The sequence below is a fragment of the Salvia miltiorrhiza genome, chromosome 8 (assembly GCF_028751815.1).
Source record: "Salvia miltiorrhiza cultivar Shanhuang (shh) chromosome 8, IMPLAD_Smil_shh, whole genome shotgun sequence".
Classification (NCBI taxonomy): domain Eukaryota; kingdom Viridiplantae; phylum Streptophyta; class Magnoliopsida; order Lamiales; family Lamiaceae; genus Salvia; species Salvia miltiorrhiza.
The window spans coordinates 35,286,912-35,299,438 of record NC_080394.1 but is presented as its reverse complement, the minus strand read 5'-3'; the positions used below and the strand labels follow the sequence as shown (position 1 = coordinate 35,299,438).

General features: G+C 44.2%; 2 protein-coding genes across 2 annotated transcripts; both read right to left on the bottom strand.

Annotated features, from left to right (window-relative positions):
* Positions 1-501: 501 nt before the first annotated feature.
* Positions 502-1,575, bottom strand: LOC130997924 (peroxiredoxin-2E-1, chloroplastic-like). Its single transcript, XM_057923352.1, has one exon. The coding sequence runs from the start codon at positions 1,314-1,316 to the stop codon at positions 630-632; it is 687 nt and encodes a 228-aa protein (XP_057779335.1). The 5' UTR covers positions 1,317-1,575; the 3' UTR covers positions 502-629.
* Positions 1,576-8,659: 7,084 nt separating this feature from the next.
* LOC130998389 (uncharacterized) lies at positions 8,660-11,223 on the bottom strand. The gene is made up of 3 exons (XM_057923808.1): positions 10,461-11,223; positions 9,873-10,387; positions 8,660-9,785 (listed from the first exon to the last, which is right to left on the bottom strand). The coding sequence occupies exons 1-3, from the start codon at positions 11,221-11,223 to the stop codon at positions 8,775-8,777; spliced, it is 2,289 nt and encodes a 762-aa protein (XP_057779791.1). The 3' UTR covers positions 8,660-8,774.
* Between the last annotated feature and the right edge of the window lie 1,304 nt (positions 11,224-12,527).

Here is a 12,527-nt window from a genome sequence, read left to right as displayed (position 1 = left end):
AAGGAGAGAGAAAAAAAATGGAGGGAAAAAACTCTTCTTTTATACTCCCTCCGTCCCATGAAACATGACACAGTTCTTTTCAGCACGAAAATTAATAAATTAGTATTTTGTGTGTTAAGTGTGGTAGGTGAATATGTGAATAAATGGTAAATTTTTTGTCATTTTTAGAAACGTGTCATGCTTCCTGAGACAGACCAAAAAGGAAATTGTGTCATACTTCGTGGGACGGAGGGAGTATATTAGATTATTTATCATTCCAGCTGTGAAAATAACTAAACATATCGACCCTCAAAAAGAAAAAAGAAATATCACTGAGTAAATGCGTGAGGTCTTGCAAATGCATTGCGGAATTGGGTTGGAAATGCTAGTATAACTGTTTGGGCGAAATTGGATCAAATATTTATGAAAGTTGAGCCTTTCCACTTCAAATCCAAACACAATTTATGAATGGAACAGATTTGTTGGATCATAAATCAAAAACATAAACAGACATCATCCAAGTAAATAGCAAGCACATAAATTCCATAACCATTGGTTAAGAAGAATGAAAGACGTAGAAGAGCAAGAAACGGTAGAAAATTAAAAAGCATAACATTTATTTCCTCCATAAACAAACGAATAAAAGAAAATCACGAAATGGCTTTGAGAATGTCCTCGGCGCTGCTAACATTGAATGCACCGCCCTCCTCCAAATTCAAGATCTTAACGACGCCGTTTTCAACGAACATAGCATACCTCCTCGACCTCACCCCCAACCCCACCGGTTTATCGCTCAAATCGAGCTCGCACCCAATCGCCCTGGTGAAATCCCCATTTCCATCGCTCAACATCAACACATCATCCCCAATTTTCAAATCCTCCTTCCACGCCTTCATCACGAACGCATCGTTGACGGAAACGCAGGCGATCGTGTCCACACCCTTTGCCTTCAAATCGGCCGCCTTCGCCGCGAATCCGGGGAGATGCTTCTGGGAACAGGTGGGGGTGAACGCCCCCGGGACTGCGAATAGAATGACTTTTTTGCCGGATGTCAGGTCGGCGACAGAGACTGTCTGGAGCTCGTCGGCGGAGTCGAAGTAGGAGAGGGTGGCGTCAGGCAGCTTGTCGCCGACGGAGATCGTGGCGGATATGCTGGGGACGGTGGAGAATCGGAGGGTTTGGGGGCGGCGGAGGGGGAGTGGGGCAGAATTGATGGAAAAGGAGCTGGATCTTTTTTGTGGAGAGAGGAGAGAGAAGGGTTGTTTGAGTTTCCGAGAGGAGGAAGCGAGGAGCCTCGCGGTGACGAAGGCGGCTGATGTTGCGGCGGCGGCTGCCATTCCCCCTGTAATTCGCAAGTGAAGTTTGCGGAGAACGTTCTGGCCTCTTCTCCAGATTGTAGGCTTGTAGCTGTTGGACTTTAATTAGGTTTTGGAGTATTTATATATTTTGGGTAAAAATATCTTGCTATCTAAACTATGTACTCCCTCCGTCCCAGCTGAAATGTCCTGTTTTCATTTTTGGGTTGTCCCACTTGAAATGTCCTGTTTCCTTTTTTGGCAATACACTCTCTCTATACTTAATATTTAAATAATTTCCACCAACCCACTTTATCTACTTTATACACATTTCTTAATCTCCGTGCCGAAAAGAAATAGGACATTTCAGCTGGGACGGAGGGAGTATGTTTTTGTAGTTTTTTTCTTTTCTACACATGATTTTTTTTTGGTAGCTACACTTACGATTTCTGTCTACAATAGTACTCTAAATTTTTTTTGTTGACATTCAACTTTGTCATAGAATGTTAGTACTAATTTAGCATAACTAGGATCTTCAAGTAAAAAATTTAGTCATTTCTTCCATGTCTCATTGTATTAATCATTTTATTTCATTCTTAATTCTTTTAAAATTTAAATTTTCACATATTTATTTGTATGAAACATACATCATCATCATCATCATCAATATTATTTAATTAATTTTTTACTCAAAATATGAAAAGTATTTTTTATTAAAAAATATTTTTTAAATAAAATACTATCAGCTTTATATAAGCAATAGTCTAATATATGGACTGAAATTGATGCAGCCAATTATATAATCATATATAATAAGATTATGCGTATTTATTTTATATAACTTGTTCCCCTTCTTTCTTTCATGTTTCTATTTGTTTCTTATTTATGTGTACATCAACAATTACACTATCTAATCAATTTTTTTTTTTTCTAACTTATACACACTAACAATATTGTGCCGGATCATTAAAAAATGTGTTTTAATTATTTTAATTTACATTTTTGTAAATGTTCTTCGTGAAATACATTAATTAAATATTTATCTACTCAATTATACTCTCTCCGTCCCACTATAAGTGAGACCACTTTTTTTGGACACGAGAAATAAGAAATGTGTATTTTGTGTGTAGGTGAAAAAATGAAAAAGTATTTACAGGGTAAAACTTTTATCCAAAAAGGAAAGAGTCTCACTTATGGTGGGACACCCAAAATAGATAGAGTCTCACTTATAGTGGGACAGAGGGAGTATTTATAACTTTTATACTTTTAAAATAATGTAAAAGGTAATTTAGTAAAATAAAATAATTTCGTTTCATTCATAAATTTTATTTTTAGCTACCAATCATGGGAATAGAATCAAACAAGTTATCACAATTTCATTCCTATTGTATTCTTTGTGCATACTAAGCATATGAATCACCAAGCTTTGCCATTCATTTCCCCTCTTCATTCCATTCCCCTCTCATTCCATTTCATTACACCAATAATCTCTTAAATCTCAGAAATTGCAGTGGCATCATTGCATGTCATGTTTTCATTCCAAAATCAGAATTTGGTATGCAAGCACAATATTTCTTCATAATTGTGTTATAGGCCACAAACTAAAGAGAATGCACATAATTGGGGTGATTTGGAAAGGAAAACTCTATAATTTATATGGTATGTGACACAATAGTTTCAAGAAAAATGTGAAAACTAAAAACACACAATTATATCCCCCCTCCGTATTCGATTCAGCTGATGATGGTTTATTTCTGCATACTGATATTTTATTTGTCCCATTACAAATTTTTTGCCAATTTTAAGTAATCTTAAGCAAGCTGAAACAAGCTCTTCCTTATGCAAGCTTAGCTCGATGTTGGACATTTCTACAACGAGTTTCTCAACAAGATCGAGTATGTCCTTGTTGAACATGCTTATCAAGGGATGGTAAGTGTTGAACGTAGGCTTGAGGCCTAGTGCTTTCATCTTCTCAAACAATTCCAAACACTTGCCTGCATTTCCGGCATTTGAGAAGCCAGAGATCAAGGAATTGAATGTGATGACATCGGGGCTTAATCTAAAACCTTTGTTACTAATGGTAAAGCCTAATTCTTATGTTTCTGAAACCTTCCATATCTTGAAGATCCCCTTTATAAGTGTGTTAGAGCATCCGCAATGAGCTTACTTGATAGCCTACTTGATAGTGGTTGTGTTATTGAGTAGGTAGTGCTGCATTGGGGTTACTTGATAGCCTACTTGATAACATTAGTTTTGATTTTTATGTTTTTTATTTAAATTTAATTGCATAATTTAAATAACATATTTTTCTAATAGTTAAATACGCTATTAAACATAAAAATTTAAAACACCTAAAACATCATAAAAAATTACATAAAAATTAAAAACACCTAAAACATCATAAAAAACCATCATTAAAATTACATAATTAAAATCCTAGTCTAGACCACGACGCCTGAGCACGTCGGCGACCATGGACGCGTGCAATGCCCTTTGTGCGTCCGTCATGTGCGTCGTATCCGCGTTCAGGAGCTGCATATCGAGCTCCCTCTCCTTGATATCGTTCCTCCGCTGGTACTGGGCGGTGAATGCCCTCATCTGCTGGTCGGACCTGTCCAACCTCTCCACTATTTCCGGTGGAGGATCCGAGCTCGTATGCGATGCTGATGCCTTCCCTTTCCCCTTTGCCGCGTTCGCCGCCCTTTTGCCAATGGGCTGGGAAGAAGAGTTCTCATCGCCCGACGCCAAGGTGGTGAAGCCGCCCTCTTCCGTAGTCTTTGTCCTCTTAGAGGCATGCATGTCTCTAAGGAGATACATCGACTTGAACTTGGGATTATTCCGGAGAACTTTCCACGGGTTCCAAAAATTGAATGCGGCCTTCTGTGGGCTTCGAGCCTTGAAGAGGGTTTGGGCCTTGTCACGAAGCATATCATCCGAATGACCGGAGGGCCAATTGTTGCGCATCTCCACCCAAATAGCTTCCCAGAGACGCACATCCGCTGCTACTCGGGCCCAGTGGCCTTGAAGTTGTCTGATCTTAAGGTCGGCGCCGATGATGGGGTTCACACGTGCGCGGATCCGGCCCCAATACGCCTCCCCCTTCTGATCCGTCTCACGGATGGCGTCGTTGGTCTCCTCCGCCCAAACTTGGACGATGAGATCCGTATGCTCGGGAAGGTAAGTATGACGGATCCTTGGTTCCTTGTCGTGCTTGATTTTGGTGGCCATTTCCTTCCTCCGGCCGCCCTTCTTTGGTTGGGAGGCACTCTGCTCTGCACTGACCGGTTCCTTCTCGGGTGGGATCTCCTCCAAGTTGATTCCTCCCATATCGGGGTGATAATCGGAGGAGAGATCGGGGCACCAATTAGGATCATAGAAATGATCCATGAAGGAAGAAAATTGTTGAAGAGAAATGGAGGAGAAGAAAATTGGAGAAGAAGAGATGTGAAGAAGAATGAAGGAGATGGGGTTTTTTAAAGAGGAGAAGAAGGGAAAAAAAATTTGGAAACGGTCGGTCAAAGCACGCATATCGAGGCAAAGCAGTCAAAATTTGAATTTAAATTCGAATTTAAATTAGGGCGCGTGCATTGCACGCGCCTTCCCTCTCCCCCCTTCGAGCATACTCGAAGACTCGAGTATTGCTCGAGTACCGCCCCCCGCAACGCACATACTCGAAGGCAACGCCTTACTCGAGTAGGCACTCGAGTAAGGCGTTGCCGATGCTCTTATATGCCACAATGGTGGGAGACACGCTACTCCTCAACATCTCATGAAAAACTTTAAAATCATTCTCTGTATTTCTTCCCATGCAATGCCCACTTATAAACATATTGTATATCTGCGCATTGGGCAGAACCCCTCTGTTAAGCATGTCTTTGAGCATGACTTCGGCTTTAAGAAGGCGCCCCTTTTTGCAGAAACTATTGATCAGAGATCCGTAGGTGACAACGTTAGGCTTCAATCCATTACTTTCCATCTCATCAAGAATCTCCAAGCACTTCTCAAACTGGCAAACACGACCATATCCATTTATCAAGATGTTAAACGTCTGCACAACCGGGGAGACACCCTTAGCCTTCTTCCTTCCGACCCACTATTTCACCTCTTCCATGCTACCAATTCACAAAAACGGTTGATCATCGTGTTATACGTGATGCAGCTCGACCTCACCCATTATCTCTCCATTCCATCAACAGCCAAAACTGTCTTATCCATATTTCCCACCTTGCAATAACCTTTGATCATGGTGTTCAATATCACATCCGTGATCACAACCCCATGCTCCTTCAACTTGCTTAAGAACTCATCCGCTCTCTCCATCTTACCTTCCTTGCACAGCCCATTCATCAAAATGTTACATGTGTACTTAATTCATCTTCAACCCTTTCTTCACTGCATCTTCATACAACACCATTGAAACATCGACATCACCGCTCCTAGAGGGCCCATCAAAGAGAGCACTATAGGTGTTGGGGTCCCGGAGGGTTGACTGGACAGGTATATGGGGGGGATGAATACACCTGTAGCCTATTTTTCGCAAATCAAAACAAACTTAACCAGATTTCAGTTGGAAATAGGTTGTAGACTGATACTGAAAAGTCTTCAGTAATTTGACATCAGTCGAGCACTGCGCTTAACTGATATCCACGTAAGGCTTCAGTCTATAGTTTGTAAAATAGAGTAGAGTTATTAATCTCCCTAACTATCAGTTGAGTCGTCAGTAGGATTAATAACTCAGCAGTGGAATTTAAACTTAATGCGAATAACCTTTAGAAAAGGTTTGTCACTTATAAAATCCTTAGTTACACTTTACAGTTAATCCAATTCAGTTGAAAATAGTTTTGAGCATATACAAAGGAATAACTGAAAGCAGGTAAAGAACACAAGATTTTTTACGTGGTTCGGAAATAACTTTCCTACTCCACGACCAGATGATTAGTCTGACAAACACTCTGGGCTAATGCTTCAAGGTGCACAGCAAACCCACTAACCCACTCTGAATTGGATTTTTCTCTGACACTTAGCACGCTCTGACACTCTCGTGCCCAATCAGCATCTCGCTAAGGTCTTTAGAGACAGAGCCCTTGGTCTGAAGTCCCTCTTGGTTTACTAGGTGCCAAGGTGACCGAACTGTTTAGTTTTTTGGTACTAAAAAACCACTCAAACACTCTTTTCTCTCGGTTGAAAGGGGTTTGGACTCTTCCAACTAAGACTACTGAGAACAGGCTCTCATGTAATCTATACTAAACTTAAGATAAAACAAGAAATGCTTAGTTTACTAAGAGAGTTTAGATAATCAGCTAGACTGATTTTACAACGATGAATTACTCTCTTCTTCGATTCGAAATCTATCTATGAAAATGCTGGCTCTTGAATTCGACAAAGCTTCAGCGTATGTCTTCGAATCGATGAGGATTGCAGACGTTCCTCAAGCTCTATTTATAGGCGAAGTCTTGAATAGATCCGTTGGAGAGATGGTCTTCAGAATTTCTACCGTTGTGAGAGGATGTCGCTTCTTGGGCTGAGGTGAAAATCTTCAGATACTCCATGTAGTAAACATTTTAATTATTTTGTCCTTGGAGTATATTGTTTCTGCATCTTTACACGCAAGGGGAAGCTTTAGTACTTGCAAGGACGATCTTCAAATCTTCGGCATTTAATACTATTGTACTTGAGCATTTAATGCGGCGTGTCTGATACTCTTCACTTTAGTTCAATGTAGAATGTCGACTGGTGCTTGACTTAAGCTTCTGTTCGATGCTGATATTGTATTGCATGAATATCTTCGATCGGTGACTGATGACTTCAGTTAGGATGCGTCATTTTGTTTGTCCAGTTCAATATGCTTCAGTTGTGCTGCCTTCGATCTTCAGTCTTTAATTAGCCAATCTTTAGTCTTTGCCACTCCAGTCGAAACTAGTGAGGACTAAAAACACTTAAGTCCATAAGGAAAACATAGGAGAGAGATGATTTCTAATGATTTTGGTATCATCAAAACTAGGACAAGGATATATCAATTATTTTCCAACAATTTCGCCCTTTTTGATGATGCCAAAACCCTGCAATTAGTCACCTCAAAAGCAAACATAATTCAGTAAGTTGAATGACATTCCTCCTTAACAGTAACCTCCATTAACTAGCATAATTCAGAGAAGGTGATGAGGACCTTATCCATTAACAGTAACCTCCATTAACAGTAAGGTGAGAAGGGTGTACCATCTTGAGGGCCGCTCTGCGGGGGTGTACCATCTGTGTTCCATCTTAAGGGTGTACCATCTTGAGGGCCGCTCTGCGGGGGTGTACCATCTGTGTTCCATCTTAAGGGTGTACCATCTTGAGGGCCGCTCTGCGGGGGTGTACCATCTGTGTTCCATCTTAAGGGTGTACCATCTTGAGGGCCGCTCTGCGGGGGTGTACCATCTGTGTTCCATCTTAAGGGTGTACCATCTTGAGGGCCGCCCTGCGGGGGTGTACCATCTGTGTTCCATCTTAAGGGTGTACCATCTTGAGGGCCGCTCTGCGGGGGTGTACCATCTGTGTTCCATCTTAAGGGTGTACCATCTTGAGGGCCGCTCTGCGGGGGTGTACCATCTGTGTTCCATCTTAAGGGTGTACCATCTTGAGGGCCGCCCTGCGGGGGTGTACCATCTGTGTTCCATCTTAAGGGTGTACCATCTTGAGGGCCGCTCTGCGGGGGTATACCATCTGTGTTCCATCTTAAGGGTGTACCATCTTGAGGGCCGCTCTGCGGGGGTGTACCATCTGTGTTCCATATTAAGGGCGTACCATCTTGAGGGCCGCTCTGCGGGGGTGTACCATCTGTGTTCCATCTTAAGGGTGTACCATCTTGAGGGCCGCTCTGCGGGGGTGTACCATCCATGTTCCATCTTAAGGGCGTACCATCATGAGGGAAACTATTCAAGAGAAACTATCACTAAGGATCTAAAGAAAGAAAATAGCACTATCACTCAAAGGGGATAGTGGACGCGCAAATATGACTGCGCAAACCAAGGGGATAGTGGACGCGCAGATATGACTGCGCAAACCAAGGGGGTAGTGGACGCGCAGATGTGACTGTGCAAACCAAGGGGATAGTGGACGCGCAGATGTGACTGCGCAGAAAACGGGACAGCGGATGCTTAAAAGAGGGATACACAATGGCCGCACAAATGACAGAAAGATAGAGAGCTAAAATCTTAAAACAAAATTCTTCATAGTTGCTTACATACATTTTTCCCAACACATAAGTACTCAACAGAATTCTGATCATATTCATAATTAGTCAGATTTCAACAACGAGCCTTTTACAGAGAAGTAGGAAGTCATGAAGATAAACACGAAATACGGTTATATAAAATAAAATAACACCATCCAGAGCATTCAAAGAAAATCAAACCATACGATTATATAAAATGGGTTCAAGAGAAACTTTACAATTGGGATAATGTCTACAAAAAGAACAATCTTTTTACAAACAAAAGAAACATAGAAGGGAGTTGGTCAGTCAAGGCGTTGGGGAGAAGAAGGAGGATCCACGATGAACTCCTCAACAGGGGGATCTTCAACAAAGGCAGGCTGCGCAATCTCCTCGATCACCGGATCCGTCACCACCGGCAGCTGAAACACAACCTCCTCCTGCGCAGCCTCTGCTACCACAACTTCCGTCCCACCCTGCGCCGCTCGGGAGCTAGACCCCTTTTGGCCCTGAGAGTCGGGCACGACCGAGGAGGAAGTTGGAGGAGGGTAGACCAAGTTCCCCCCGGGATAGTTGCCTCGAGGAGAACGCATATGGCAGCGCAGCTCATTCAGATAAGGAGACCGAATCACCGGCGCCGCAGGTAGGGCATCCCTCGTCTCATCCCTAGCAAAGAGCTGGAGGGCCTTATCCAAAATAGGAAGCCACCAACCAGGAGTCGAAGGGGCGGAAGGATCGACGCCCAACAGCCCATTTAGACTGGTGTCATCCACTTGCTTCAGTACAGCCTCAAAGTCAAATTTGCTGCGCTGATCAGGCGTCGCTCCCACCTGGTCAAGAGCGAGCCGACTGCCTTCCTTAACCAAGAACTGCATGGCAGGCCCCATCAAGAGGAGCATGTCAGGGGAACGGCGGAAAGCTTGAAGAGAATCCTCTAACATATAGCGCAGGAACAATTGACCACGCGCAGTCAGGAAGTATTGTTGGCGAAACTCTTGTATCCCCCGCATGAAGGCTTGGTTTTCTTGATCGGCAATCGTTGTCTTCATCTGATTCAACTTTGCCCGGCACTCCTCCGACATCTCATGCTTGAGAGCCTTGAGTTCTTCCTCCTTGCTCTGGGACACACGAGCGAGCTCAGTCTCGAGGGACTCCTTCTTCACCTTCATCTGAGACAGTTCAGCCTGAGCTTGGCGCAGCTGTTCCCGTAACTCAGTATTATCAGCCAGAGAGGCCATGAGTTCCCCCTCCTTTTCATGAAGATCAGCGGCTGCCCGGGTCATATGTCGGGAGGCCGACAAGCACTTCACCCGCAACTGCGCAGACACAATCACAATCCAGGGGATGAATAAAAATACCCGCACAATAGTAATGTCACAAAAACAAAAACACGCATAGCTTACCTGCTCTACGCCCAGGCACATGTCAAAGGCCAGGTCCCCCATGTTCATGACATCGTACCTGCGCAGGTCGACAGAGGCGATCTGCGATTCCATCTGGGACCGGCACTCCTGACCGGTCAAATCCTTCAAAGCACGAGGGCCTGGAATCTCCATAACGGAGTCAGACCCCTCCCTTGCCGGCGCAGCTTGACGAGGCACATCATCGAGTAAGGCTTCGAAAGAATCTTTACTCTCGGCACCAGAAGCAGGGACCTTTTTCTTCTTGGACGAGACTACCTGTCGAGTCTTGCGACGCTTACGAGTACCCTCAGCGGAACTCGCATCACCTTCGTCGTGGAGTCGAAGAGGTTGAATGTCAGCAGCAGACGAACCCGGACGGGGCCGCCCAAGATTGAAAGACTCAGGGGACACGTGCTGCGCAGACCCAGTCTGCGGGGTAGTGTCTCCCCCAACAACAGGATCAGGAAGGAAACTGAATGAAGCAATGGTACCGTGCTCAGCTGATCTCCACATACCTGCGCAGGAAGGAGAATGATTAGGAAATGAAGATCTTTAGCACGAAAGACGATACAAACATTTGGAATATACCGATGGAGGTTGGGGGATAACGGGAGAAGAGGCCAGCCCCAGCCAAGACAGAGGGAGAAGCGACTAGTTTAAGGACATCAAAATCTTTGGCAGCAAAGGCTTGGCCCAGAAGATCGATGAAGGCGATTTCTAGGTCACCTAGGGGTTTTCTATTTGGAGGAGAGGAGTGCTTCGTCCGATGCCACTCCACCTCGTCAGTCCCTGCGCAGTCCGCCCAAGTCCCATTCCGCACTTGTACAAAGAAATACTTATCACGAAACTTCTTATCCATAGAATGAAGATTACCTAGGAATGTCAAATTCATCTTCGGCTTGGCAGTAAAGTTGTAGTGACAATCGGTCTTTTTTAGGATGTGGGTCTGGTGAAACAACTCTACACTATGGGGGTAGTTATTAGCAGCGCAGAGGATATGTAAAATATGGGCCCTCCGGAGAGAAGAAGGGGAGATCTGAAAAAAGGGGATCCCGAATCGTTCACATATTCCCACAAGAAAAGGGGAAGGCGGTAAGCGCAGACCCGCCTTCACCTGCGCATACCAAATAGGGATGGTGTCCGGGCGCCATTGCCCGTCCGCATCAGGCATATCGCCGGATTCCCGCTGCATCCGGATTTTCAGTTCACGATCATCCGGCTTAATGCGTAACAACCCCCGTACTTCCGCCATTTGGGCGGTGGAGATGGTGGAACGAGGAAAATGACAACCTTGGCACGTCATATCATCCGCCTCATTTATTTGTTGCTGCCGGGCACCCACGGTGGCCATGGCGAACGCACAAAAAAAAAAAAAAACAACAAAACAACACACAAAACAAAAAGAAAACAAGCACGCAACAACACAACCGAGAGGAAGCGAGCAGGCCACAGGGGATAATGAAGGAAGGGAGAACCTAACCTGGTAGGAGAAGTGATGGTCGGAGGGGAAGCCTAACAAGGAAATTGGGGACGACGAGAGATCGGAGAAATCGGAAAAGTCTGAAAGGAAGTTCGGAGAAGGAGAAGAAGAAGAAGAAGATGAAGGTGATGGAGGGTATTTATAAGAGGGGAATTTGAATCGAGGGAAGGGAGAGAGAATAATCATTAGGGTTGGGATGTGCGAAAGGAAAATGGAAGGTTAGGATTTCATCCCAGAATGGTGGGTGAAAACGAAGGGTCGAGATCTCATCCTCACAAAAATAAAAGCGTGGAAGGACGTCACAAAGTACTGAAAAACATCAGATCACATTAAATGCGATGGGACAAGTTCTGTACCATGCCAGTCGACACAGACGGCGATATGAAGCCCTCCTGCGCAGGCTCACTCACTGCCTTCCCGAATATCGGCCATTCCTCCATACCTCAAAGCAAACACTTTTCATCTACGAAAATTCACGTGAAAATCTACTTCTTTTCGTAGAATAAGGGGGGAGTAGCTGATGAGGGATAAGGTCCTCATCAGCGCAGCACACGACCCGTACTCCATATGTTACCAATATGAAAGATCTACTGCCTTAATGATTATTGCACAAAATAGGAAAACTAACAGTGCAGGACAAAGAATGGAGATCCCAGTTAGCGCCCTCTTTGAGAGAGCAGCGCAGCGATCGGCACCCCATGAAGGAGCAGCGCAGTCATCGCCATCCCATGAAAAAGCAGCGCAGTCATCGCCACCCTACGAGAGAGCAGCGCAGCACCAGCGCTCCTTGGAGAAGGCAGCGCAGACTTCAACACCTGAAGATGCCGGCGCAAGCGAAGAATTCCCAACTACTTTCTGAAGGAGGCAAAAGCTGCAAGGCCGTTGGAGCAAGGACAATCACCAGTGACAACGACACCAAGGACGTACCGAGCACGTGCCATGAAGGAAAAGACAATCTTACCCTCTCCTCTTCATCTCTTATAAATAGCATATCTGTAATAGTAGAAGGGACCGATCTTTTCTCTCAAGTTTTTCCTGTATGTTTTGGTGTTTGTAAAGAACTGTTCCATTGAAGAGTGAAAGAAGCATCCGTCCGTCTATTTCCTTCAGGTTCCGATCTATTATCAACTTTCTAGTTTAGATGTTGGTGATTCAGTGCTCTACCAGAAGGCAAC

What these genes read in the sequence shown, in the direction of transcription:
- LOC130998389 (XM_057923808.1), bottom strand. Translation starts at nt 11,223, where the DNA reads ATGGCCACCGTGGGTGCCCGGCAGCAACAAATAAATGAGGCGGATGAT. An exon ending in TTATCCCCCAACCTCCATCG is followed by an intron (nt 10,388 to 10,460) that starts GTATATTCCAAA and finishes CTTCCTGCGCAG; the next exon opens with GTATGTGGAGATCAGCTGAG. An exon ending in TGTGCCTGGGCGTAGAGCAG is followed by an intron (nt 9,786 to 9,872) that starts GTAAGCTATGCG and finishes GTGTCTGCGCAG; the next exon opens with TTGCGGGTGAAGTGCTTGTC.
- LOC130997924 (XM_057923352.1), bottom strand. Translation starts at nt 1,316, where the DNA reads ATGGCAGCCGCCGCCGCAACATCAGCCGCCTTCGTCACCGCGAGGCTC.